The 25,906-nt window shown below is 40.8% G+C and overlaps 1 protein-coding gene across 3 annotated transcripts in view; it reads right to left on the bottom strand.

The window, feature by feature from the left end:
* Positions 1–6,527: 6,527 nt before the first annotated feature.
* commd10 (COMM domain containing 10) overlaps positions 6,528–25,906 on the bottom strand; it is a 54,940-nt gene continuing 35,561 nt past the window's right edge. Inside the window, exons 6-8 of one of the 3 annotated variants that reach the window (XM_069523546.1) lie at positions 7,354–7,413; positions 7,044–7,099; positions 6,528–6,986 (exon numbers count right to left, since the gene is read on the bottom strand). In XM_069523546.1, the coding sequence (XP_069379647.1) occupies positions 7,061–7,099; positions 7,354–7,413 (99 nt within the window). In that variant the 3' untranslated portion in view covers positions 6,528–6,986; positions 7,044–7,060. Of the gene's footprint in view, positions 7,100–7,353; positions 7,414–25,906 lie in introns of all 3 variants that reach the window. The other 2 variants (XM_069523545.1, XM_069523544.1) reach the window with 2 other exon arrangements.

Raw genomic sequence — 25,906 nt, forward strand, 5'->3', positions numbered from 1 at the left:
GCATACATTACCATCATAGTATCATTATTTAACTATGTTTATTTCCACTGAACATTCATTCATCACACTTCTATAGTACATATGCTTGAGCTCCGAGTGCTGCTGATCTGTAGATGGACAAGCAAGTCCGTGGGCTAATTTCAGACACGCTGCAGCAGAAAGCAAAACTGCCTCTGAAAATTAGAAGCAGGCTTCTGCTTGATGAGAAGACGGCTAATGCTGGTGACACATTTACTGTTGTTCATTGGAATAGATTTATAATACTGGCAGATGTCTGATATAATCACATCACAAGTCGATACAGCAAACTTGACAAAACTTAACTTCATATGTCAGGAGTTTTGAGTCTCTAATGAATTCCATCAAACACAGTGTTAAAAGTTTGAGTGTCAGTGTAAAGAGGGGACAGTGTAGTTGAAGAGGACAGAGGCAGAAAGAGTTCTAATAACTTCTTGTCCAGAGGAACACCTTGGTCCTGAAGATACAGAGGAGAAAAGAAGCTTTAAGGAGCTGCGAGTAAGTGTCTCTATCTGTGCAGGAACCGCAGGTGGCTGGGTCAAGTGGGGGCCCACGGCTGGGAACAGAAGATAGTGAATTTGGAAAGTTGTGGGAGAGCGTTAGCAGGATCATAACACGGTGAGAACAGAAGGCAAGTTTCAGGAGGAAGCTGGGTGTCCCAGTTCGATTCAGTGAAATGCAAGAAAATTCAATCCAAGTGAGCAACCTCCATATAAACAAGCAGAGAAGACACTGGGGTTATAACTTTTTCTGTCTGTGCCCTGCAGCAAGACAAAAACTCTACAAGGATAATAACAGAGTTTTAGAAAAGGAAGAAATACATACAGAATACAGTTTTAGAACAGAAAGGAAAACTCATCATTTGGAAAACTGTTGTTTATGTGGGGACTGACCACAGGTGATTTCTCGAAGCTGAAAGCAGCAGGTCATTTCGGTAGGAAAGCTCAAAGAAAGGAGCGCTAAATATTTGATGTGGCCATTCTGCTGGAAATTAACATTGGAAAAGATGAAAGCAACAAGAACGACAGGTGGCCAAGGGAAAAAAATATAACATGCTATTAAATCCAGAGAAAAAGTGTATGCAAAGATTTAGTGATCCAAATCTTGAGGTTTTAAAAAGTTAAATTAAAGATGATCTATTTTACTCATGTCCAGCTCTGTATTTCTATTCTATGACTCCTCTGCAGAAGCTTTTCCATGATTCACAGTCTTTTTTTTTTTTAATCTCAAGCTGTCTGTTATGTAACCCCTCAGTTGACCCTCTGACCGAAACAGGCAATATTTGCTCAGGCCTCTGTAAAAAGCCCAATTTCTACAGATTGGCCGAACAAGCCTGCAAGGGGCAGCCGGCCCTTACCAGCACCACCTCATCCTCTTATCTGTGTGGAGCTGTGGGAATAATCGATTGGAAGTAGCAACTCCTCAAATCCATCCGTAGACTCAGAATATGAGTGGACAGCAACATCCGCAGTGAAGAATCCTACTGCAGGACTTCTCTGCTTGGTAAATACTATCCCCACTATCTGCTTACTGTGTGACTGTGGATTCAGTCCTTCAATCACAATCTGTCTTAAAACACTTTAATTTATATTTTTTCTATTTATGATCCTGTTAAGAGTTGCTCAACTTTTCAGTGGGGATGCTCGGACATTAAGGGTTTCCCTATTAATGTGCCAATCGCCACAGGTTAGTGAAGTGGTGGTACATGAAGAAGAGGCTTTAAATCTTGTTAAAGATCTGGATCCTCGGGTGGATTTTTTCTTTTTCCACTTTATTTAACATTGGGCGTTTTCAACAGGTTATTCAGTGGAATCTAATCTATGAGTGTGTACAATTTCTTACAGATCTAAATTGAAAATCAGGATTTGGTGAGTTTAAATGTGGTCATACAGGGGAACTGATAGGATTTTATAAAATTGAAATAACCAGGACAACTTTGAGGCCATGAAACCTTCACACTTCCTCTGACAATAATCGTGGCACCATCATTTCATGTCATGACATCCCTCAGGAGACCATCACCTCCTGACTGTGACGAGGGAGAGACCACCAACAGCTTTAAATCCTTAATGAGCACCAGAAGAAAACCATCAGGCACTTACCACCGGGCCTTCATTCCAGGACACCGGGCCGGTAGTTGCGGTGGGTTGTGGAGACGCCAGTGGTTCTCTGGTAGTTTGGTAGTTTCTGCTGCTCCTCAGACACTTCATCAGACACACAGCAGAGAACTGCGCTGATACAAAATGGCGCCATCACGGAGTTGATAGTTAACCTGTTGCTAGCATCGTCTCCAGCCGTGTTAGCTTCCTCGGTAGCTACAGGTGTTCCTCCGCTGCCTCCTCGCCTCCTCCCTCCGGTCTCCTCCTGCTCGGTGAAGCGGTGTCGGTGTCTCACCTCCACAGTCGCTCTCCTTTTCACCGAGTCTCCACACGACGACGTTTTTTTAGGAGTTATAAAAAAAAAAAAAACGAGCTAATGCTAAAACTCTGCTGAAGCTAACAGGAAGTGGTCATGAGGTCAAAAGTTCACCGCGTGCGCTGCAGTCATTGGCTGATTCAGAGCTCTGTTTTTTTTTATATAAGTATAAACTTTATTGACCAAAATGTATAAATCACTACTGACATCAATTAAACAGCAATGAATAATATTCACTCATTAATAATAACATTACAATATGATAGAATAAAACATGAATGAGGAAAGATCATTTAAAAACTGGAGAGTACAGGATTTAAATAAAATAAAATAAATCCGATTATATGTGTTGGCTTTCTGTTTTTTGATTTAGAACATTTGTATTGATGTCATTTAAATATTAGAAAAGAGAGAGCTCAATGTCCTGCAATTTAAAAAACAACACTATCAATTTGTCGACACGGAAATGTTTCCAGGGGACCCAAAGAAAGTGATTTTGTGGGTCCCCTGGAAACATTTCCGGTGTCGTTTCCACTATTTGCATGTGTTGTGACTTTTTCCAGCAACTGCGTCGTCAAATCGATAGTTTTTTTTCTTAATTTACATGATTTTTCTATTTGCAAGTGTTTTCTGAATTTGCAGTGCTTTGAGTTCTCTGACACCATAATTCACACATTAAAAATAAATAAATAAATAAACCCCAAAATGTTCTGATGCCTTTGACATGAGTTTACCACATTTAAAACTGTGTCTAATTTATATCTATGAGAGAAATTATAAAAGGACCCTTCTAAGCTTCAGGTTTTTGCTATTTGCCAGAAAAAAAAACATTGAATACTCTTTGATGACAGAAAATCCAAAATGCCTCAAAAATGTCATGAATTGGCAAGAAGGAAATAACATAACACCCCAAAATGAAGCCTGTGCTTACAAGTATTACAAATATATTTCAAGCTTGGTATTTCTACCTGTGACTGCAGTGCCACATTTCCAGACCTCTCTGGGCAGAGCTGGATTATCAAAAGAAGCTGGACTGTGTATCCAAAGCATCACATGTTTCAATATGATCTTCATCATCCATTAAAAGATGTCAAAATGAATGTGCCCCATTATGGAGCTCTGACAGAGCTCTGATGCTAATGGTAGTGCTAATGGTAGAGGAGGCTCTTTTGAAAAGAAAGAACATCTGCCTCTCATGCAGTCTGGGTAAATTCTTCTTCTATTTGGCATCAGTCTTATTTTCTTTTTTTCTGGCATGCTGCTAAAGACATTTGTCACATAGAGACATCACCTGAATGGAGTGTGTCACTGGATATTGAAAGATGGTAATATGGTGTGTTTTGGAGGAAAGAAAATGAGCGACTGACTGTAGAAAGCACTTTAGGCTGTTACACGTCACTTGTAGGTGAATCTTTGCTTATTGAAAGTGTTACTTGTATTTTCTGATCATTACCTGTAACACAATCACTCACCTGCTTATGTCATGAGTCGTGGCTGCTTCCACTTCTTCAGGAGAGACTTAAAGTACGGAAAAGTAAAGTAAATTCAACTAAGACTTTGATTTGTTTTAATACCACTGACCTTTTTTGACTTGGATTGATTCAGTGGTGTGTGTTAGTGTTGTGCAGTGATTGAGAGGCTGTGCTTTAAATCAATCCGAGTGCACCGGGTGAGATACAAAGGTCAAATCTGTGTTGGGTTAAGTGTCCTATTATAGCAGCACTTTCAGCTGGAGAGCACAGTATTAAATATTTTAATGACCAGACACACATCAGAGGCTGTGGCATGCAAACAGATTGTTCTTGAAGCGAAACAGATTTATCGTGAGTGCCTTTCTGCCATTGTTCACTTTTTATTAGCTGCTCGTAGCTCGTCAGTTGTGAAGGGTCGTTCCTCATAAAAGCAAACTGGTGTCATCTGTGCAGCTTCGTACTGTTGCCATGACTCCTGACTGTCCATCTTGTTACGAAAGACACTCACGATCACGTCTGCGTTTACTTTTGGACATAGTTTTTGTCAGGCAAGACACAGACAGACAAAAGGCTGCATTGACGCGCTGTGAACACAGACACAAATGCAGCACGACAATTTAAAAACTCCACGATGAGTGCACTGCTCACTCTGAGACAAGCCACGCTTTGATGAGTTGAGTACATGTTCGGACTTCATTGAATCCCTCTCGTCTCTGAACAAATCACTTCCTCATTAAAAGTCCATGACAGCCTCAGAAACAATCACAGTCTGTTATAAACAATCAGTGAGATGTTAATATCATGTATGTGCTGAGCTGAGCATGACGACTCAAAGACATGCGACAAAGTGCCTTTCAATAGAGATGTGTTCTCCTACTGATGTAGTGTAAGTGCTTTTCAATAGAGATCTGACCACTTAGCTGTCACATGAAACATCTCCTGTCCATGTGAGCTTACACAAAAGTGACCACATCCGATATGAATCTTATTATGTTATGGTTTGCTTGTATTTGGTAACCCCCCCGGATTTCCTAAACTGATTTTCCTAGGATGGGAGAGTAAATTGATTTCAACTTGACTTATTATGTCACTAGGCTGAATTCTACTGTGTTTGTTTTTATGACGAAGCAGTTATCAGGGTAAAGTTTGTTTGCATGATCTGAGGTTTCTGTTTGGCTCAATCACAGGTGTTGTCATAGATACGTGTTACTTTTAAAAACGTTACCTAATCCTAAATACATCATGAGACCCTGCAGAGGAGAGTTTTCAATCATGGACGTTTTAACATGGAGTAAAAAAAAAAAAGTTTGGGGTCGTGAACACTGGGTTGAATTAATGCTCGCCTCTGTGTGTCCTAGAGGTCGACTATCAGAGTCTGTCATCTGTGGCCAATCAGCCCTGCAGCCACATACTGGTACATAGCAAGTCCATCAGATACTAATTTAAGCTGGAAAAGGACAGAACCCCCCCGAACTACACACTCTGCGCCTCGGAAGTGTCCGGTCAAACTTATTTTGCCTCATCACACACAGCAGAGCTCGTGGCTTTGACAAGTACACGCAGAGACACAGCTCACCAGACATAAGTACGTAAACTCAGACACAGACACACACACACTCCCCCTATCGCTCTGACTGGTTCTCGGTGTGCTGTGTTCTGCCGGATCTCAGTGTGAGTCTCAGTGTGTGTGTTTTTTCCCCCTTCTTGTTTTCCAGGCGGCCATCTCTGCTCAGCCCCGCCATCTGTTCTCCATGCTGTGGAACATGGCGCTCCCTCTGGCTGCAGGCGTTTGGAAATGGTGGCAAAAATTGTCAATTGGAGTAAAAAAGATACTCAGTTGTGCTTCAGACGGTGACTGGGACGGTTTTCTGAGACAGGTCAGTCCCTCTGAAAGTAGTTTTCCTATATCTTGAGTGTGTTTATCACTGTGTTATGTGGTGATGTTTTTGTCCAATTTTGTGTTTTGTGGTTGTGTGGGTGCTTACGTCTCCTTATAGGTTGTATAGTCATCCATCTCATAGGAGGATAATAAAGAGAGTCGTGGGGTTTTTTGTTGTATGTTGGGTTCCCATAGTAAAGAGAGTGGTGACTTCTTCCATGTTACAAGATGGAAGTCGAAGTGATTTTGTTAATTGGTTAAGTGTGTAGTTACGTTTTTATGTCTAGGTACATAAAGCAAGGAGCATGGTGTCCAATCCGTCCCGTCTCCAACACACACAGTAGACGACACAACAAACACAACTGGAGAGATTCATCTGACCATCCAACAAGCAGCACAGAGGGAATGTAAAGAACATGTAAGAGCAGAGAAGCTACACGGCTGAAAGTCTTTCTGTGTGGAGTTTGCACGTTGTCCCTGAGTTTGTGTGAGCGTGATAAACAGTAGAATGGATAAATGTGATCTGACTTAGTTTTAAATCTGTTAAAAAAACACACACACACAAACAAAAACACAAAAAAGAACAGCTGCATGAACAAGGACATATCCCTGCAACCATATACACACACACAAACACAAACACAGACACACACATTCTGGAGGTCCACTGAGTCTCCCATCTGGTGAACTAACAGTCCAGGTTGGTCTTAATGAGAAATAATGAGCCTTCACTAAATAACAGCTTGGATGGATTTCATCTCCAATTCAGATTTTATTAGAATGTTATTCATAGAGTTACAAAATTCATTCATGTTTCAACATTTTCACACCATTTTTTAAACATCGCTGACTATTGGCACACTTAAACTTCATACAACACATTTATAGATCAGTTCATCATTATGTTACTAATGATAAGGTACAGACAAATCTCACTATGAAATGGATTTATATTGGAAAAGATGATTTTCCCACATCTCTCTGATGAAGACATACGTTTCAAAAACATTCGAACACAGATCTTGATTGAACGGAGCTCAAAGGGAAAAGAAACTCATGTCTACCCATTTTGACATTCCCTCTAATAAATTAGAGCAATAATGAAATCTCTAGGCTACAAACAGCTGGCATAGCTGTCAGCAACAACACTAACAACCTCTGTGTGTGTGTGTGTGTGTGTGTGTGTGTGTGTGTGTGTGTGTGTGTGTGTGTGTGTGTGTGTGTGTGTGTGTGTGTGTGTGTGTGTGTGTGTGTGTTATGTGTGTGGAATCTGGCATCAAGTCAAGGAATCCAACTGTCCTTGTACGATTTCAAGCTGAGGGAAGAGAAAAAATGTTAAGTCTTTGGAAAACAAGAGTACTCACTCAAACACACACAAATGAAAAGAAAGAAAAGTCAGACATTGAAAATGTAATTATCCAAGAATGAGGGAGCTACGCAGGCACGTGGATTTTTTCAGGGAATGTCTGCTAATTAGGTTGAATTGAAATATGGAAGAAACGCGAAGATATACATTCGACTTAAAGGCAACACCACATACACACGTGCACACACGCTACAGAAACTAACCTTGTTATAGAATTCAAGCAGCTCCTGGTGGTTAAACTCCACAAAGACATTTTCCTGAACCTGGAGAGAGAGAGAGAGAGAGAGAGAGAGAGAGAGAGAGAGGGGGGTACATTTAGAGAGTCAGACAAGTCACCTAACAAATAAAAAGAATAACTCCAGAAAAATGTGAGCGGAGAGGATAAAAACTCTAAGAGCACACACGTAACAGTCATGACCGAGACGTATCCTGTCGGCTTCTTGTGCTTTCTATAAAAACCCTCATTAATTATTGCTGCTCTCTGGCCCGTACGTACTATCTTCTAAGTGTTATCCATCAGAGTGAGTAAAAATACACCGAAGGCAAAGTCATTGTCCGCCGACACATGACAGAGAAACTTGTCTCTCTTTCTCCTTTGGGTTTGGATTCATTTTTTTAAAAAGTCGCTGCATCAGTTGTAGCCACACACACGTGTAAATAACACTGAACGTAGAGCTGAACACGATAATGTTTCAGCACTGACATCACAACATAGGCACAGATGCATCAGTCCTACAGAATAATGATGATATATTAAAATTTCAAATCTCTGTATTGAGATTTTAAAGAATATGAGTTTCACCCAGATAAAATTGCATCTTCTTTCTCGCTGCTCCCAAACAGCAGTAGCGCTGTACAGCCACTAGCAAGAACTGTTTTTAGAGCTGCGAAGAAGTGATTTTCCAGTGGTGTGGCATTAGCCAGAGCTATAGAGCTAAATGTCAACGATTAAACATTTTTTAGACTTTATTTTTAGTCCCTGATGGCAATTTGTTCTCACCGCCATTCGAGTAAAATCAACACAGACACATTTTAACAGAGGCAACCCACAGATAGAAGAGGACGTCACTGTGAAGGCAGAAGGGACAAAGCTCCTGCTGAAGCCGGCTCCTCTACATGTGAGAGTTTGGTACCTCCGTCACCCATGGCAGTGATGTGAAGTGGTGACTGGGGGGGGTGGTCTGTGTCCTCTGCCATGCTTTGTTGATTTTTACCCGTCTGTATCCTTTCCTTTGTTCAATTTAAAACTAAAAACTCTCTTTATCTTCTGAGATTATATTTGATGCAAAATGTGTAAAAGAGGAAAGAAAACTTAGCAAATACTGCATGGTCAAAAGTCAGGGATTAATGTAATGGAGCAGATATAAGATTTATTCATCATTTATTTTGAACACTGCTTCTGTATTTGTAAGTTTTAAATCAGTTTTCAGTGAAGTCACACAAACATGAGTGACAGTTTTTTGTAAGACATTTTATCCTGTATCAATATGTGCTTTTAATAAAAGTCCCCTGGGAGCCTTGTGCTTTTTCTCTCTCTGAAAAGACTCAAGTCCTGAAAAACGAGAGAAAGCAAGGTTATGCAGAAAACACATAAGAAACCAAGGGCAACCATTTCTGGACTATTATCATCACCACCATCACTCCATCAGAAACGGAGGCAGATCAAAAAGCCAAACCCCAAGAGCGGGCATAATGGCGATCCACTTTATCAACACCCATCATTGAGCAAATAGGTATAATATGTGAAATGCTAAGCACAGAATAAGGACAGGAAGTGACAGTTGATAACAGTGCTGAACTCCTGGAACCGAGGAGGAGGAGGGCAGAACGAGGCGAGAGGAAAAGGTTGAAACAGTGAATGTATGACGGATATAAAGACAGACAAAAACAAAGAAAAAAAGAAATCTCTGCTGCGAGTCGTATGTATACTGTCGCCTCTGCAGCTCTCCTCCCTGCAGTTTGGCGCTTGGAGACTAAAATGTGGCTTCGGGGCTTGAAGCGAACTGGTTGGCTGGTTGGATGCGTGGGTGGGTGGGTGGAAGGAGGTCATGTGTCACGGCAAATTAATAACAGAGATAATAATTAGAAGCAACGTTAAAAGTCAATATAGGAGGAGCGCACAGAGGGAAAATGTTATCTCTTGTCAAAGCTGCGACTCCACGGCACAAGGAGAAGTAGGGCAGCCTTGAATTTAGCTGCAGCAGAAGAAAAAGTGCTGCAAGGACTGTTTCTGCAAAACAGGTAATAAAACAACTTATTTAAGAGCTGGTATCAAGTGATCAGAAATAAAGACTTGTACATTAAAGTTGTTGGTTGAATAATGAATGTTACCAACACCTCTGATCTGATTTATGGGTCACACACCACGCCGTGGTCGTCTGATCTCCATCGTGACAAACACTGCTACAGCAATGAAGAGAAACCAGGTGGTGAGCTGAACACTTGTCCGCCGACCAGACAAAAGTGAGACAGGGGTCAACTGAAGAATCAGCTTCAATCTGTGAGCTATGTTGTCGATCAAAGCTAAGTGAGAATAAAGTGATGACGACAAATCAAACTGCTCCACAGCGGTAGAGGATGAAAGTGTTATGATGTGTGTTTGGGCTTGAATGTTAAACTGACAGTGTGTTTGAGGAGAATTTCCAGGCACTGCTGGGTGTGTGTGTGAGTGTATCAGAAAGAAAAACAGTGTTTCGTCTTGGGAACATAAGCACAAGTGTGTGTGTGTGTGTTTGTGTGTGTGTGTGTTTGGCCCATCCCATTGTTCCTCAGGGTTGAGATTTTGCCAGGCAGTAACCCAACAAGGCTCTGACAGATCTGGGCTAACACTAATGGGGATAGGATGCATCATCCTCATCATCACAGCTCTATACTACCAATGCACACACACACACACACACACACAAACATACACACACACACACACACACACACACAGACAGACATACGCACGTTCATAACACTTCTTATCCATCCACCAAAATCCTCTGTCAGGCTACAGAAAACTGGATTAAACCATGAAGATAATCTTTTATTCACTTGCATGTGATGTTCCATATGTTCAACTACAGTAGCTATAGTATTACAACATAGGCTGCACACTGAGGGGGATCCAACGAAGAGAGAGAATAAACTTACAAAATAAACTGGTTAAATAAATCCATCTTTCAAACATCTGTCAATTCTAGATTATGGAACCATAGTTCGTTGCAGCTCTTGGTACAGTTAGTATGTAACCTTCCAACAAGCTCACTTATATAATTCCCTGAATATGCTAATGTTCATTACTTAGAAGTAATAAGAGAGACTGACTGGAGATCGGTCGAGCCTGTGTGTCAGCAGGACATCGCAGCTCCACACCTCCATCACTACTGACTCTGGATCTGAATGATGTCAAAAGCCCAAGAAGGCAGCATCTGTATCCAGAGTAATTAAGCTACATTTTCGGACTAAGACATATATACAGTCTACGGTTTTGCCCCATTGAACTTTGTGTGGACATTCCCACTTTACCAGATCTCAGAAGTTTCACTGCACTGAACAGCTTGATACTAGAAACAGCCAAGACTACGAGGCAAAGCTGCAGTATAATGAACTACCCTTCACGTAAAGTGGTGTGAGCCTGAACATGTGCACTCTCCCTGAAGCTCAGACAGAAACATCTGGTGTCATAGATTAACAACCTGTAACTGCAGCACTGATGTTTACAGGAGACCACTTTTATAAGCTTTCAGAGGTTTTTCTGTTTTTGAGCGAACCACTCTCTGTATTCCGATTGATAACAAAACAACATGTTCAGCGAGCAGTGCTCTTCTCCCATCATGTGGCTACAGGTGTCAGTAATGTCAGTTTATGTAAGACCAGGGTGTGCAGCATCGCACTGTGGTATTCTCATACCACAAGAAACTGTGTGAACGGATCTTTGTGGATGCAAAAAGGCACTTTTCATCAATTATTTGCTTCAGCGCAATAAAGCAAAGTTTGGATTTTAAACATTTGTCAAAGCAGTGACATATTTTTTTCCGCTGAGTGCTTCACAAAACTGCATTTCTTACTTCTCAGCATTTAAAGCAGAGAAAGGCAGAGTAGGAATGAGTAAAGGGAGCGTGAGCAGGAGACGACACGTGAAATTGAGAAAAACAAAGAGGGGAGGAGAGAAATACAAAGAGACAAACGATAGAAATAAGAAGCAGAGTTAAAGCTGGAGGAAAGGAGAAACACAGTGACAGAAAAAAAAAAGCTTAAAGAATGAACATTTGTGATAACTCAAGAGAGTTGAAAGAAAAGAAAAGTCAACCTAAAGCATCTCAAACGCTCAAACTAAAAAGAATCCACTGACACAAAGAACCTGTCTTATATCCAGAAATTTAACTTCAAACCTGATATAACAACAAAGCTGTCGATAAGCTCACAGAGGCCGAGAGAGAGAGAGATGGAACAACACTTTTTTAGAGTCTGTGTGAAAGTGCCTGCTGGGTGAAGCAAGCTTAAAATATGCATGAAAAAAGTCCATAGCAGACACAAAGTGAAGCAAATCAGGCTCAAGTGTCGACAACAAGCACAAATCAATCTTCATCTGAGATACAGTCAAACGACGTGACCTTGTGTGGAAGTTTGTGTCCTGGAGGAAGATAGAGAAGTTTCCAAGTTGGTCTGTAACTTTGAATTGAGCAGGTCAGGGTAGGTCAACGCTTAAGGATTCAAAAACTAATATCATTTTTATTATTATAAAATATTATTATATACTGTGAAAAGAACTTTGAAATTACCATCAAATTACAGTTTAGTGAGTTATTCTACTTATTCTACAGAGTTTATTGTGTAAATACAGATACAATCATTCAGCAATAGGATGTGTACTTTTTGTATTTTTAAATAGAATTTCCTGTTATTTAAGAAATAAAAAAAAGTAAAATAGCACATTTCTTGGGAATAACTTTTTAAAGTGTACACATTTATTTACATGTATTTTATGGTTTGTGCACTTTATTCTGCTTATTTCTATTCTTACTCTCTTCACTGTCTCCTCTTTCATATCTCCCTCTTTTGACTTTTCTTGCTGTGAAGCACATTTTAAATTCCGTGCAGAAAGTTCCTGTATAAATAAGTTTTTGCTTACTTGCATGTAGCAGATTATCATATTTGACTAGTCACTGCTGACTCCCTCTTTTAGTCTGAGGAAGCCATTTGTCCAGGAGTGAAGAAGCAGACTGTTAATAGCCCTCCATTAAGAAAACCACTATGATGTGTGTGCTTTGAAAAATGTCCAGAATGAATGAATTAACCAACACATCAATGATAACAGAGGCTTAAAAGATGTGTTGCAGTAAATTTAAAGGAACGTCCAACATGTTTGTTATTACCAAAGCCCACAGTGTCAGGACCCTTGCTGTGCCCATGCAGTGGTCCCATGCAATGCCTGAAAAGACGGTATACATCAAATGGAGAATATTGTCAGTCTGATCACGGCCTTACCCAGCATGGGCAGGTTCATGTCAGTATGACGCATGGTACAAAGACTATGCCATACTTACCCTCATCAACTTTCTACCCTGCAAACACTGTCAAGATTGTTTGTAGGAGCATTCAGCCAATCTAGAAGATCACAGGTGGGAAATAAAGCCAAGTCCCCTCAGTGGTGGACAAATGTGTTTCCTCAGTGCTGCCTATAGGTGCAGCATGTGGAGATCTTTTACCTGGAGTTTGTTATTTGACACAGAAATGATGTCTCCTTCACGTTTTGCCTTAATATGCAGAAAAAAACAAGATATCTGTAAAATACAAGAAAGAAAACAGATCTAGATTCTAGCCCTCATGCTTCTCTGCGGAAGCTACGTAGAGGTGTACCCAACACAGAGCCCTATATCGTACCCTGACCCGCACCTTGCCAAAAATGTAACTACGTACGTCTGCGATACAGACAGCAAGAGCTGTGGTTGTCCACTTGTTAGCAACGTATTTCCGTGAGACTCGCCGACATTTTTGAATTGAGTTGAAGGAATGATTCTTCGTCACAGTAGTAAGTAATCTATCAGCTCCAACTCAACACGATCCGCTTAGTAACACTCGCCGTTCTGAAACAGAGACGCCAGAGAATTTGTGAATAAATGGACCAGAACCCGGAAGACACTCAACATCATCATAGAAACTCTACCGCCACTAGCATTTCGGCAGTTTAATTGCAGCGTGACTCACACACACACCTACGCACAACTAGGAATGATTGGCCCCATGCGAAGGCTACATCCGTACCTACGGTGTAGCTTCGACTCAAAAGCATTAATTGGGCCTAAAACCCACCTTGGGTCACAAATGGCATAAAGGTTTCAACAGATGCATTGAATCCACTGAATTCTGGCAGTTCAGAGTATTTAAAGTTCAATTAAAATTCAACTACACTGCTGTTCTCATGTGACTCTCCAAATGTGTCATTGTATTCAAGCTCCAAACATTTCTTATCGCTCCCTTTTCTTGTAATGCCTCTGCCGCCCTGCGTCAGTATCATGCCTGTCGATTAAGCCCCTCCACCCACCCCACCCCCCAAGCATCCACCTGCAGGTTCCAACAGGGGGCCCAAGATATTAACACATCACTCCTCATTAACTCTATGTAATCATATCTGAGGGAGTGATGGGGTCGGAGGCTAGATGTCAAACTCTATTGACTATGTTCTGCTGCTGTAATAAACATTTCAAATGTGAGCTGTCAGACTGAGATGCAGTTAATCCCCTGCTCACCTTAAATAAATAAATACTAGACACAGGTTTGGGTGTATCATCCTGTGTTTTCTGCTTCTGTCAAAATGACACCAGAGCAGCGCTGTATTAAATCAGCATCAAAGAGAGGGTGACTGTAATTTTACAAGCTCAAGTGCTCCACAGAGAGAGAACATGAAAGGCTCTGTGTCACTTTATAAGTCTTATTGAGTTTGTCCGAATGGAGCTCCTCGTCGCTGCCTGATCGTTGACTTCCCTTGATGGAGAAATCTTGACAGTGAAAGACAGAGAGACAGAAAGAAGAGGTGAAATGCACAAGAGGCTGAGATGCTAGATTTTGGCAAACCCTTTATCCTCTCCTACTCTCAATACACACTCATAACAATTACACCCTCCCCGTCTTGGCTGCTTTAATGCAATCTACACACAAACACACCCACAAGCAACACACACACACACACACACACACACACACACACACTCGTCTTTGTTTCATTGGCATCACGACACATCTTAATTGAAACAAAATCTGCAACCCTTGCTGGTACGCTCTTATGTTGCCATGGGTACACACATCTTTACAAAAGTGGCTGATCTGGTTTATCAATTTGTCTGCATGCTTGAACTCTTCTGTGTCTGTTGTTCAGCTTAAAGCAACCACAGTAGATGTGTCTGTCAGTTAGCTTACATTACACGCATGTCTGTCAGTCTGTCCTCCTCTCCGTCTTTGTGCCGTCCTACATTCACAAGCTTCTCAGGCTGCCTGAGCTTTCTGTGCTTTGTGCCATCTTAGTGTAGGACGATCAGCAGGAGTTCTATTTACTAAGATTTCAGTTTAAGCCCCGCATGGCAGGTTTCAGAGCTAAACTTTTAACACTATACTCTGCAGCATGATTCATCATGGTCGGTCCGACTCCTCTTAAGTGTTGAACCGGTCTCAAAACTGAGATGGGGGACAGCGCTTTTGTCTTTTTAGCTCCAACATGGATAGCTTCCCCCTCACTCTCAGAGTCTAAACCACTTTTAGATCTTTTAAAAAGCCACTTGTACAAGTTGCCAAGTTTGTTGCTTTGATAATTAGTTTTTGGTCATTATACTGTTTTTATTGTTGAGTACCCATTTTCATTTCATATGCCATTTTCATGCTGTGTACTTTTATGCATTTTGTTTTAATAACTGTGTAGCACTTTGTAACTGCTGTTTTGAAAAGTGCGACATAAAAAATGGTCAATAAAATAAAGTTTATGATTATTTTACGAGGACGCGAAGTGGGGTGTCACTGAGCGAGCACTCGGGTGATGGCAGAAATAAAACTGGCATGAAGACACCAGGTGATGTTTCTCACAAACGGGGAAGTAAACTGGGCTCTCAACTTCGCTATGTTATCTTTTTTAATCAGAAATGAAGTGAGATGAATATATTTGTTATGATTTGAGTTAAGCTTACAATGATGGGAAACCACACATCTGTCACTCATGTAAAAGGAACAACTCATTGAGACACGGAGTTATTGCTGGCACTCTTTGCTGTGCTGTCACAACACACACTTTCAACTCTTCAATAAAGATTTTTGTTTTCTGATTCAGTGCTACATGTGTGCTGCTGCATCTTTTGATGTTGTGTTTCCGTCCATCTGTCTGTACCTCATCAGCACTGCTGAGGTGAGCCGAGTTTGTAGCCACATGACTCACTGTCGAGGGGGAAAGCAGATGGAGGAATTGAAGAGAGGTTAAAGGTTCAGCTGAGGAAAGAACTGATATGAAATTGGTCTCAGAATTATACCAAGCTTGACTAATCTACTCACACTGACCAAACCTAATGTAGTATATCCAATGTGTCTCTAAGTACACTTTTAAAACAAGAAGGGTTTAGTATAATAAGGTATTTACATTATGACCCCCAAAACATTCAAAATGTCACGATCTATTAGAAGCAGCATTTCTCATACTCAGGCATGCAGCTGGGTATTCCCTCAGCCAGTTAGCTCCCAGGCTATGATGAGTGTGTGTATGTACAGTACCTTACAGCATTTGGAGAGGATTTTGTGCAATTTGTGATTCATTTGCAAGTGATACTGATATTAAACGTGTTTTTAATTTTTCCACTGTGTTAGATTTATCTTACTTTCTAAGTAAGGGATGTAAGTAGAACATCTCGTAGAACTTACCACACTTTGATATTAATACCTTTCAGATTATACCAATGTTCCCTTTACCTCCCTGAAGGTCCAATTAACCCAATCATACCAAAGGAAAAAAATGAAATGGAAAACCTGGCAAACTTCATCTGCTGATACAGATCATGTGATATCATCAAAAGCCCCTGAAGAGCCAAATGGAGCTTGAGCTGAAATTATTCTGGTATTTCCCAGAATGTTTTGCAACCTCCCAGAGAACAGAAATGAACTTACAGCATTTAACTTTAAATGTAGGTGGAGAGAGCATAAGTAACAGATAGAGTTTTCCAGAAAAGAGAAAGTGACCTTTTGTTGTCTGTGGAGCTAAAGGTGGTAATAAATACTATATTATCTTCTTACACTAAATAATGGAGAGTCTGGATCCTTTGACATTTATCACTAAGTTAAGCAGAGAAGCTGAACAACTTCTCATCCCTTACAGTACAGTATGTTTATAACAATGAACAACTGGCCCTGAAGTTTATTTTCTTTTTAATCAACCCATCCTCAATATCCCTCTGCTACATGTCAGTCCGTTGGAATCATTCAGTGAACACTACGGCCAGCAGCTTTACACACCACTGCAAAGAGCCTGTCAACAACAACAAGTAAAAATCAATAGTTCAAAAAGCAGACCATGTTTAATCTTCCCATGACCCTATGATCCCAGAGTCGTTCAGAAAACAGCCTGTAGACGCCACACATGCTCTGTGCATTGACACTGAAAGGGAGGCACCAACGAACTGGTATCCACATCCACAACAGCGCCCTGTAGCCATCGCACAGTGACAGACTCTGGACCTCAAAACGTCAGCCATTCACTAAAAGCCTGTCGACTACAACAAATAAGAGCTGTCAAACCCAAACACTAGAAACTGCCAATCACCTCTGGTATTTATAACGGAAATAAGCAAGAGCTAGATATGTGCACACATGTGCAGAGCCCACACAAACACACACAAATATATAAAAGAGGAGAGGAGAGGAGAGGAGAGGAGAGGAGATCAGACATATGACATACGAGTGATGACATGATGGAAAAGTCTTCATGTACTTCATGTAAGGGGCCTTCATTAGTTTGTAAAGGAGCCAACATGTCACTCAATGTTTCTAATTTCAATGATTTGGAGAAAACACCTGGGAATGAACTGGCCTAGAACATTCCATCAGTCTGAATATTTTATCGGGTTTTCATGAGACGTTTGATAATGCTCTCATTCTATCTAAACTCTGGAAACAGCAGGGAGTAAATAATGGCAGAGAGGAGTGGAGTGTGTGCCGCTCCACCGGGGGAGACAGTGGAAACTTTGAAGACAATCAAAAGAAAAACAAGGAAGACGAAACCAGAAACAAAACAGGGATTTTGATTTGTTTTGTGCTGAGACAGGAGCCGGGAGGAGGACACCGGCTGTAGGCCTGACAGGATGCATTCCAGAAATCATGCCAAGAGTAACACACACAAACACACACACTGCGCGTATACTGTACACGCATGGGCACATTAGCATGCATGGGTTCAAAGGTCTGCAAATGCAAAAACACACACCCTATAATCACTGTCAAAAGGGAGGTTTCATGACACACGGTCAAGAATACACACATCAAAACAAAAAACTAAAGAAAAGCATGTGTGTGAATATTCACTTACACATCAGGTCTCATCAGTATCTTTAAATGTTATTTAACACTAATCATACAACAGAATCAACAGTTATATTGATGATGTTTAGCTTATGGTCAAGTCTGTCGACATCTTACTTACACATTTATCAATTACTTTAGTTTAACTAGAAGCCATTACTTTTAGCAAACTATTTAATCTTTATTCATTATTTCGATCCAGCTATTTGACATGTTGGGTCATTTCAACTGTTTAATTACTATTCCTGAAGCCGTTTATGATCATATCCATATAAAGCTTTTCAGTCTTACTTTTACTCACATATGTAATATATATAATATATATCTGATGCAACAGTATTAATAGCTTAAGGCATTTTCACTCAAAAACTGCAAACAAAGTTGGAAAGGAGTTTTCATGACACACAGGAGAAAAGAGCACAGTGTGCAGATTAATTAATACACAGTAAGTGTCCTGCTGCCTTCACATGGCTGCAGGGAATTTATGACCTGAAGAGGCTTTTCCATACATTACAAAGCAGCTGTGGACAACATAGGCTGCTCAGGATCAATATAAATCAATGCAGACTACTTTACTGCTTTAACCGTATGAAGCCTTATATATTTTAAGGAGATTAAGTGTCAGCAGAGTACGTGGCTTCAGAAACGTGTACAAGTGTAGAGTGATGCATGAGTTGACCCAAAACCAAGAGGTGGACGATACTGAATAATTGAGGTCAAAAGTGGGATCAATAAAGGATTACCTTATTTATTTATTTATTTGTTATTTTATCAATATGCTGTGATTAGCTACCCACCTTAGTTTGATAACTGTAAGTCATCACTTCAACTGTTTATTTCTATCAGTTACTAAACTCCTTAGTTAAATTTGAATTGTTAATTGTTAGCCTTCGCTAACGATTTCAATTATGTGCCTGCTCTTCTTACTTGCTAACAATTTTTCGTGCATTCTCAGTTACAACCTGTGATGTTAATATGTTCACCCGACACATTATTAAATTTACTAGTTTACTAGTTTGGCAACTACAGCCAGTTGGGAAACATTGCACAAAAGCACATAAATCACAAGTTTGTCTATGCACACCTAGACACATTACTACCGGTCTGTTACCTCCAAACACACACACACACCTTGCTGTTTCAACAATCATTCCCCTCAGGCTATGAATGAATGGGCATGAGAGGAGGTCTTCCCCTGTCTCCCTCTACCTGCTGAGGAAATCGTGTTTCCCAGTCCCTCTCTCATCTTCTCTCGTTGGCAAGATACATCGCCCTCTGAAATAATCCCTCACTTAATCTCTATAATTTGCCTCAGCTCCCGTCTCCCCCTGCATTAAGTGGCACCTTGTTATAAACAGCCCATCAGTGAGCTGTCTATCCGTAACCCGGCTGTGGACTGACATTTATTAAGACTCAGCTTTGCCTGAAGTCTCCTTGCCTCTGTCTGCATCCCCACATGAATACAGAGAACCAATTAGAGGAACAACAGGGCATATGTCTACATGCTCCAAGAGGCAAGGCCACTAACCAACACACAAACAGAGACGGCAGACAGATGGAGGGATGGTGGAAGGAAGAGAAGCAGACAGAAAGAAGAGGAGAGGTTTTTCACCAATAGTCAAGTCTAGGACAAGCTTCTTGGAGGAACACAATGCTAACTGCAAACTTCAGATGAAAGGACACTGCCTACATGGTTAATGGGTGCAGTAACACAGGCACAGGAGGACATTACACATTTGCTAAACAAACAACTTTATTTAAGACATTAAATGTACGAGACACCCTGAACAATCAAAATGTGCTGCAAACTCTCATTCAACAATTATGGTGCTTGACAGCAGGAGGAGGAAGCCACCAGGGCTAAACAAATAACTTCCTTGGTGGTGGGCTGAATAGGTCAACGGCTATTTTGCCTATTGGTTTAGTCTCTCAGGGTTGAGGTCACCAATGTCCTGTTCATGCACTCTGAGTCTGTGTGTTTGTTCATTATTTGTTTGCATGTGTGTACCGTCCCAATCAGAATCCACCACATCCTGTGTTGTGGTTACAGACAATGGGAACACGAATAGGCTTCCAGCAGAAGCTTATTCATACCGCTTCCACATCCGCCTCTTGAGTTTTCGCATGCAAGACTCACTGCGACGCTCACTGATGATGATCCACATGTGAGAAATCTATTCACATATTAATCACTGTAAGACAGGAAGTCAGGGAGACTTAAGAAGAAAGAAGCCTGTTTTAGTTATGAAATCAGTAACACCGCCGGGTTCCTGTCTGTTAAAGTAATTAATTTTTGTCTCTCAAAAACAGGCCTCCGTTCTGGAAAAACTCCAAGTTGACTTAGGACAGAATTATTATTAATAGAGCTAAAATGTTTGCATGCGGCATGTGGCCTGTGGCACACAATCTATCAGCAGTAGAGCATTCAGAAGGTGAGGGACTGTTTACCAAAACATGTCACTCAGCTGTCACATTATCTCACCCATGACGTGGAAGGAATTCTCTATTATGGGCACCTGAGCTATTTACAGTCATTTTTACAAAGTAGCTAGAGAGACGAGCCTCGCAAAAGTGTCCCCTGAGAGACATAGTTTATGCTTCGAAAATGTTACCAAGTGGGAAAAAATGGTCCCGTCAGCCTTGTTCTCATCTGGTGTCAAAGACTTAATAGAACAAATAAAGCTACTGTTCATCTGTTTATCGGCTACAAGATTAGCACCAGAGCTAACCACGTTGAAATAATGCGTTGATACTCTTAAGTTTGAATAAGGAGCATTTTTTTTCCCTGTTCTTCCAATTCTGCCAACATAGCATTAACGTCTACTGTCTGATTTCCATGCTACGTAACAAATACAAATGTAATACTGTGGCTTTTTTGGTTGCTTGACAGCTTATTACCGCCGCCAAGGTTATGTTTGGCATTGGTTTGTTTGCTTGTAGGATTATGCAAAAACTACTGAGCGGATTTCCACAAAAATTGGTGGAAGGACGGAGAAATGCTTGAGAGACATTTTGAAAGATTTCCCAGAAAATAATGCATGAATCTTCATGAAAAATAAAAATCAGCAATTTGGTGCGGTTCTATTGAATTTAAGTGGAGGGTTGGGCCTTGGTAGAGATATTCACCTTACTGAGACCCCTTCTAGTATTTACTATGCAGAAAATGCTAAATAATAAAACACTATTTAATCTTAAATTACCAGAGTAATGATTGACTCAGCAGGGTTTATGGTAAAGTCCCTTCGCACAGGGGTGTTTATCTACGTCACCTGATTACTCCTCTTTTCAAGACTATATGAGCATTTACAAAGTGTGCTTGATTGACAGCTCCCTCGTGCACCTTTTTACACAGGTCTCATTAGCGTCAGTTAGCCTGATGAGAGGTCTAATAGGCCACAGTAATTGAGAACACATGTGTGTCTGTGCAGGGCCTTTAGCAGTGGGAAGGGAAACACTTTTCTCTTATCACTTCATCAAGCTTGTTGAAAGGTACAACTGATATAAACAACAGAAAACAACAGTTCATTAGTGATGCTACACATGGGTGTAAAACTGGTTTCAATCAGATAGTCAATAGTAAATAATAATACGAATGTCAAGCAAAAACAATCCACAAAACACCCTGGAACAACGCAATGCACAACAAATCTAAAATTAAAAATGAAACACAGATATATAATTAATAAACAATTCGATCCATCACATCCATTATTCACACTTTTGTTTATCCTTTAAGGGTCATGGAGGTGGTTTGGGCCAATCCCAGCTGACAATGAGGTAAAAACCCTCAGAAACCATTCACTCACATTCAAACTAACAATTTAAAATCTCCAATTAACCCAGTCCCAATCTCCATGGAAGAAAGTACCCACTCCACACAGAAGGACCCTGGCATTCAAACCAAAGAACATTCTTGCTTCTTGCCATTATACCACTGTGCAGCTCTAATAAACAAATCAGAAATCATTGAAAATGAGGGTAAATAATAGATGCATCAGACACTATGACTTACAGCAGGAAAAACACTGGTGAAACTTATTACATCAATGATGGCTCTATTCATAACAGCACAACATATGGGCCTTGGACCTGAGAAACTTAAATGTGATTGATTAATGTGTCTACAGCTGCGGATTACAGGCAATGTCATGTCCGAATGTTTGCTATAAAACCGGCCTAATGACAGTTATATTCTATAAAGCTTGATGCGAGGGGATAGAGAGGAGGACACACGGACAAAGAGGAAGACAAAGAGAGGCAGCAACATGGTGCTGAAGCCGAGTCAACAGAGCGGCCTCTGCTGGGGGTCATTTGTCAGGTCATTAGGTTCCACAGTTAATGAAATAAAAGAACAATAAAGAATCGCTCTGTACTGTCCAACACAGAGAGTGGTTGTTTCAGTGTGGAGTGTCCTCCTTCACCCACCACTTCCCATCCTACACACATGAACATACCCACCCACCCACGCAAACACTCTTTCTCTCTGCCTTTCTCTTGTATGTGCATGCACACACACATGCACACAACTTACAGTCTCTAGGTGGGCAAGGGTGGGATTTTCACACGCCTCGCTCCCCAGAGCCCATTCAATACAGTACACAGCATGACAGCTTGACATACACACAAAGCTAGGATTGTCTGCACCCAGTGGGCCACTCACTGAACTCGACAGACAGAAATACACTGAGGCACAGAATGATGCAGATACATAATACACAGACTCACTGAGCATGCACACGCATGCACACGCACGCACACACACTCACACACACACTTAATGCATTCTAAGCTATAGTTCTGAGAAGCACCGGTCTATAGAGCCGACTCTATAGAACAAAACCATAGATTGAAAGGGTCACTGCCTGATTTTAAACTGACATATCAGATGCTAATGGCCTCATTTGTTTGTTAGTTCGTTTGCTTGTGAGCAAACAACTGAACAGATTTCCATGAAAATGGTGGGAGGATGTTACGTGGTTCAGGAATGAGACCATCAAATTTTGGTGCAGATCAGGATCAGAAATCAGCTTGACTGGAATTAAGGGGGCTGCTGGGCCTCGACAGGAGTATGTGCTCTAATGAGTGCGGTATTAGTATTAAGTGAATAACTGAATTCTGAGGAACTTGATTTACAGTGAACTCAAAACCTCACTCTTTAATACGAGTGCTCTGGGTGGTAATATGTTTTGTTCCAAGCTCAAAAAAACTGCTGCAAAAAAGAGCCCTGACTGTATAAATATCACTTTGATCAAACCTGCATTCAAGCTTTTAAAATGCAGTTTGATGGACGTTCATCTGTTCTATTTCGACTGCCCTCCTGCGGTGTCATAAAGGGAAGGCGTGTTTGACGCATTCTGAACAGTTAATTCATAACTAATAGCCAAGGCCACTGTGGACTTAACAGAAATAAACATTTGAAAGCCACTTACTGTTCTCTGAATAAAATATTCTGTCCTGCTTACTTTTCTAAGCACGGCAGTAATAAAATGTCTCCCTCTCTCTCTTCTTTTGTGATTGTTTCTTTCAGACAGAAGACAAATGGGTCCAGCAAATGACAATTAGTCATTAGTTTTTATATTTCACTTCTTCGTGTTAGGCGCTGTATATTCCTTAAATATGTGCACACATTTTACTTTTATTATTGTGTCTGATTTGTGCTGCTTGTTGTAGGACCAGGCTTTTTCTTTTTTCAACCCAAATACAACCAAGGTCTCCTTTGTTCTCATTCTCTCCCCGTCTTCCTCCTTTTTCTTTCAAGTCAGACAACACCAGAATTCAGTCTTATAACACACAGCTTTTGTCAAGTAGGTTCCATTCTATCCTATACCCAGTTCTTTACATGTACAGTATGTGCACAGCTCTGCAGTAAACAGAAACAAAGTGAAAGTGTGAAAACGACTCAGGATAACTCAAAAACTCTGAACGCAAATCAGACAAAACAAGAGTTGGATCAAATATATCATCAAAATGAATTCATATCAACAAAACTGTATAACAAGTACAGACAAGCAGCCAAAGTAGTAACACAGTCACTCATGCAAGGCAGAAAGACAGCGGTAAATGGACCACACTGTCTCGTCTTAACAACCACGCAAAGTTCTTTACAGCACAAGTCATAGATTCATATACAGTCACTGTATATGAAGTGACAACTGATGGAAAGTTAAAGTAGTTCCCTCAAGCAAAAGTAATTTCTGAAGACACAAATACACTACAAGAAATGACTGGTATATCGGATAAGTTGAGATTGCTTGGGTGATAATGCAGTAAAGAAAAAAGTAAGCTAATGATTGTTTAAACACCCACTCTGCCATCTCACATGCAGTGAATTTTATAATTTAAAAAAACACTGAGTCTTCAAGAGTTTTGTATAATGACCACATTGGAAAGCAAATCTACGCCTGAGTTTTAATTGAGCATTTCTTTAAATGAGTCAAAGCAGCAGCGTGTGGGTACAAAGGTTCAATGTGGACAGCAAGATAAACACAAGCAAAGAGAAACATTTGTCAGCTAGTAAAATGAAGCTGTGGGTTTTCACTGGTCTCAAGATAAAGGCATAATAAACATAACAAACCAGGAGAAGAACATATTCTCAAGGCTTGCACACTTAGGCTGAATATATTGTTTTTCTGGGTGGGTGTCAAGCTACGATTTGGGATAAATCTGGCTCATATTTTACAGGGGAGCATGCGTGCGTTGGTGCTGCTTCAGATCATGGTACCATCTGTGCTCGGCAGTTGCCTGTGAGCTAACTGACACTGACTGGGACTACCGCACCATCGCCATATCCTCTAGTCTGACCTCTCTCTGGTGAGCAGCCCCAGCTTTAATCAGAAACACTTCTATGAGAGCATGCAACACACACAAAAAAGCACATACATAAGCACAACAAAGTTCTATGGGCACTGGAGGGATTTTTCTGGGGCCGGTGCCACTTCTGAACTTCTATGACAAATACCCTATGACCAACTTCTCTCCTCCCATTTCCTATCCCGCTCCCCCGAACTTCTCTCTGGTGAGGTATGAGCCACATTATTATTCAACCACATGGGAATCTCCCCCCTCCGTTCCTGGAGGAAAATATGACAGCTCCTCAGCCCCTCGATCCTCCTCTTCCCCCCACTGTGGTCACTGTTGAATAGAAACAGCCTGGTTGTGATCAGCCTTTAAGTCAGTACGTCTGCAATGCGTCATCTGCTATATGCTGTGGTTGCTGCTTTCTCAGTGGCCTCACCCTCTATAAGCTTAAACCAATACAGGAGGAATTTGCGCTTCTTCTCGTTGATTTAATTCACTGCCACTTCTTCATATTAATGAGTATTCATGGTACCGGAAAATTATTGCAGTAATTATTGCAGAAATTCAAGGGTTTGGCCATGAGCATTTTACCTTTAAAAAACTGTGCTGCGTCGGTTTGGGCTAGAAGATTTTTTACTTGGTCATTTTCTCTAATAACTTACTTACATTCAACATCATCAGCCAGGTTCGATGACAGATTCAGCCAGCATCGCCCTGAGCTGAGCCAACGGCAGCGAGGAGGGTGACACACATCAAGCCATGTACAAAACAGAATCTAGGGCACTTTCTTTTAGAGGACTCGCAGATACTTATTGATGTATCACATCAAAAACATCCCTAACCACTTTATATATAATACATGTATTTTGCACTTTCTATTGCAGTGCATTTTTAATACTATGCCTGACACATCCAATCAACTTTAGTAAAATTCCCCTATTGAAGCCCAGTGAGTGATGCGTGACTGATAACTGCTCATAATAAAAGGAAAGACACGCAGGAGCCTTCATGGATTTCCGATTAAACCTCTGCATATAGCACAAAGGAAAGGAAGTGGTGCAAGCCATTAAGCTTTGCTTACATCAAACCGGTCCCAAAACCACCTAAGCTTGTCTTAATCTGACAAACAGTCACAGTTCAGGACTGTTTCATTGATGTATGAACCTGAAAACAAAAGCCTCCAGAGGCTCTTTGAATCAGAGTACACCCCATAAAGAGACAAGACTCAGACGTCTTCTCATCATCGTAACAGCAATCCTGAGGTTTCAGCCCCTGTTGTGAATTTGTGTAATGTGAGCAGTCAAGTACAAGAAAAAAAATATTCAACGCACCTTTCTCCCACCTCATTCCAAATCTTCCACTCTTACTTCGGACAATTAAACTTCAATCTCACTTGTTTCTTCCAAAACACTTTTAAGAACCGAC

Source organism: Paralichthys olivaceus, chromosome 4, assembly GCF_024713975.1.
Source record: "Paralichthys olivaceus isolate ysfri-2021 chromosome 4, ASM2471397v2, whole genome shotgun sequence".
NCBI lineage: Eukaryota > Metazoa > Chordata > Actinopteri > Pleuronectiformes > Paralichthyidae > Paralichthys > Paralichthys olivaceus.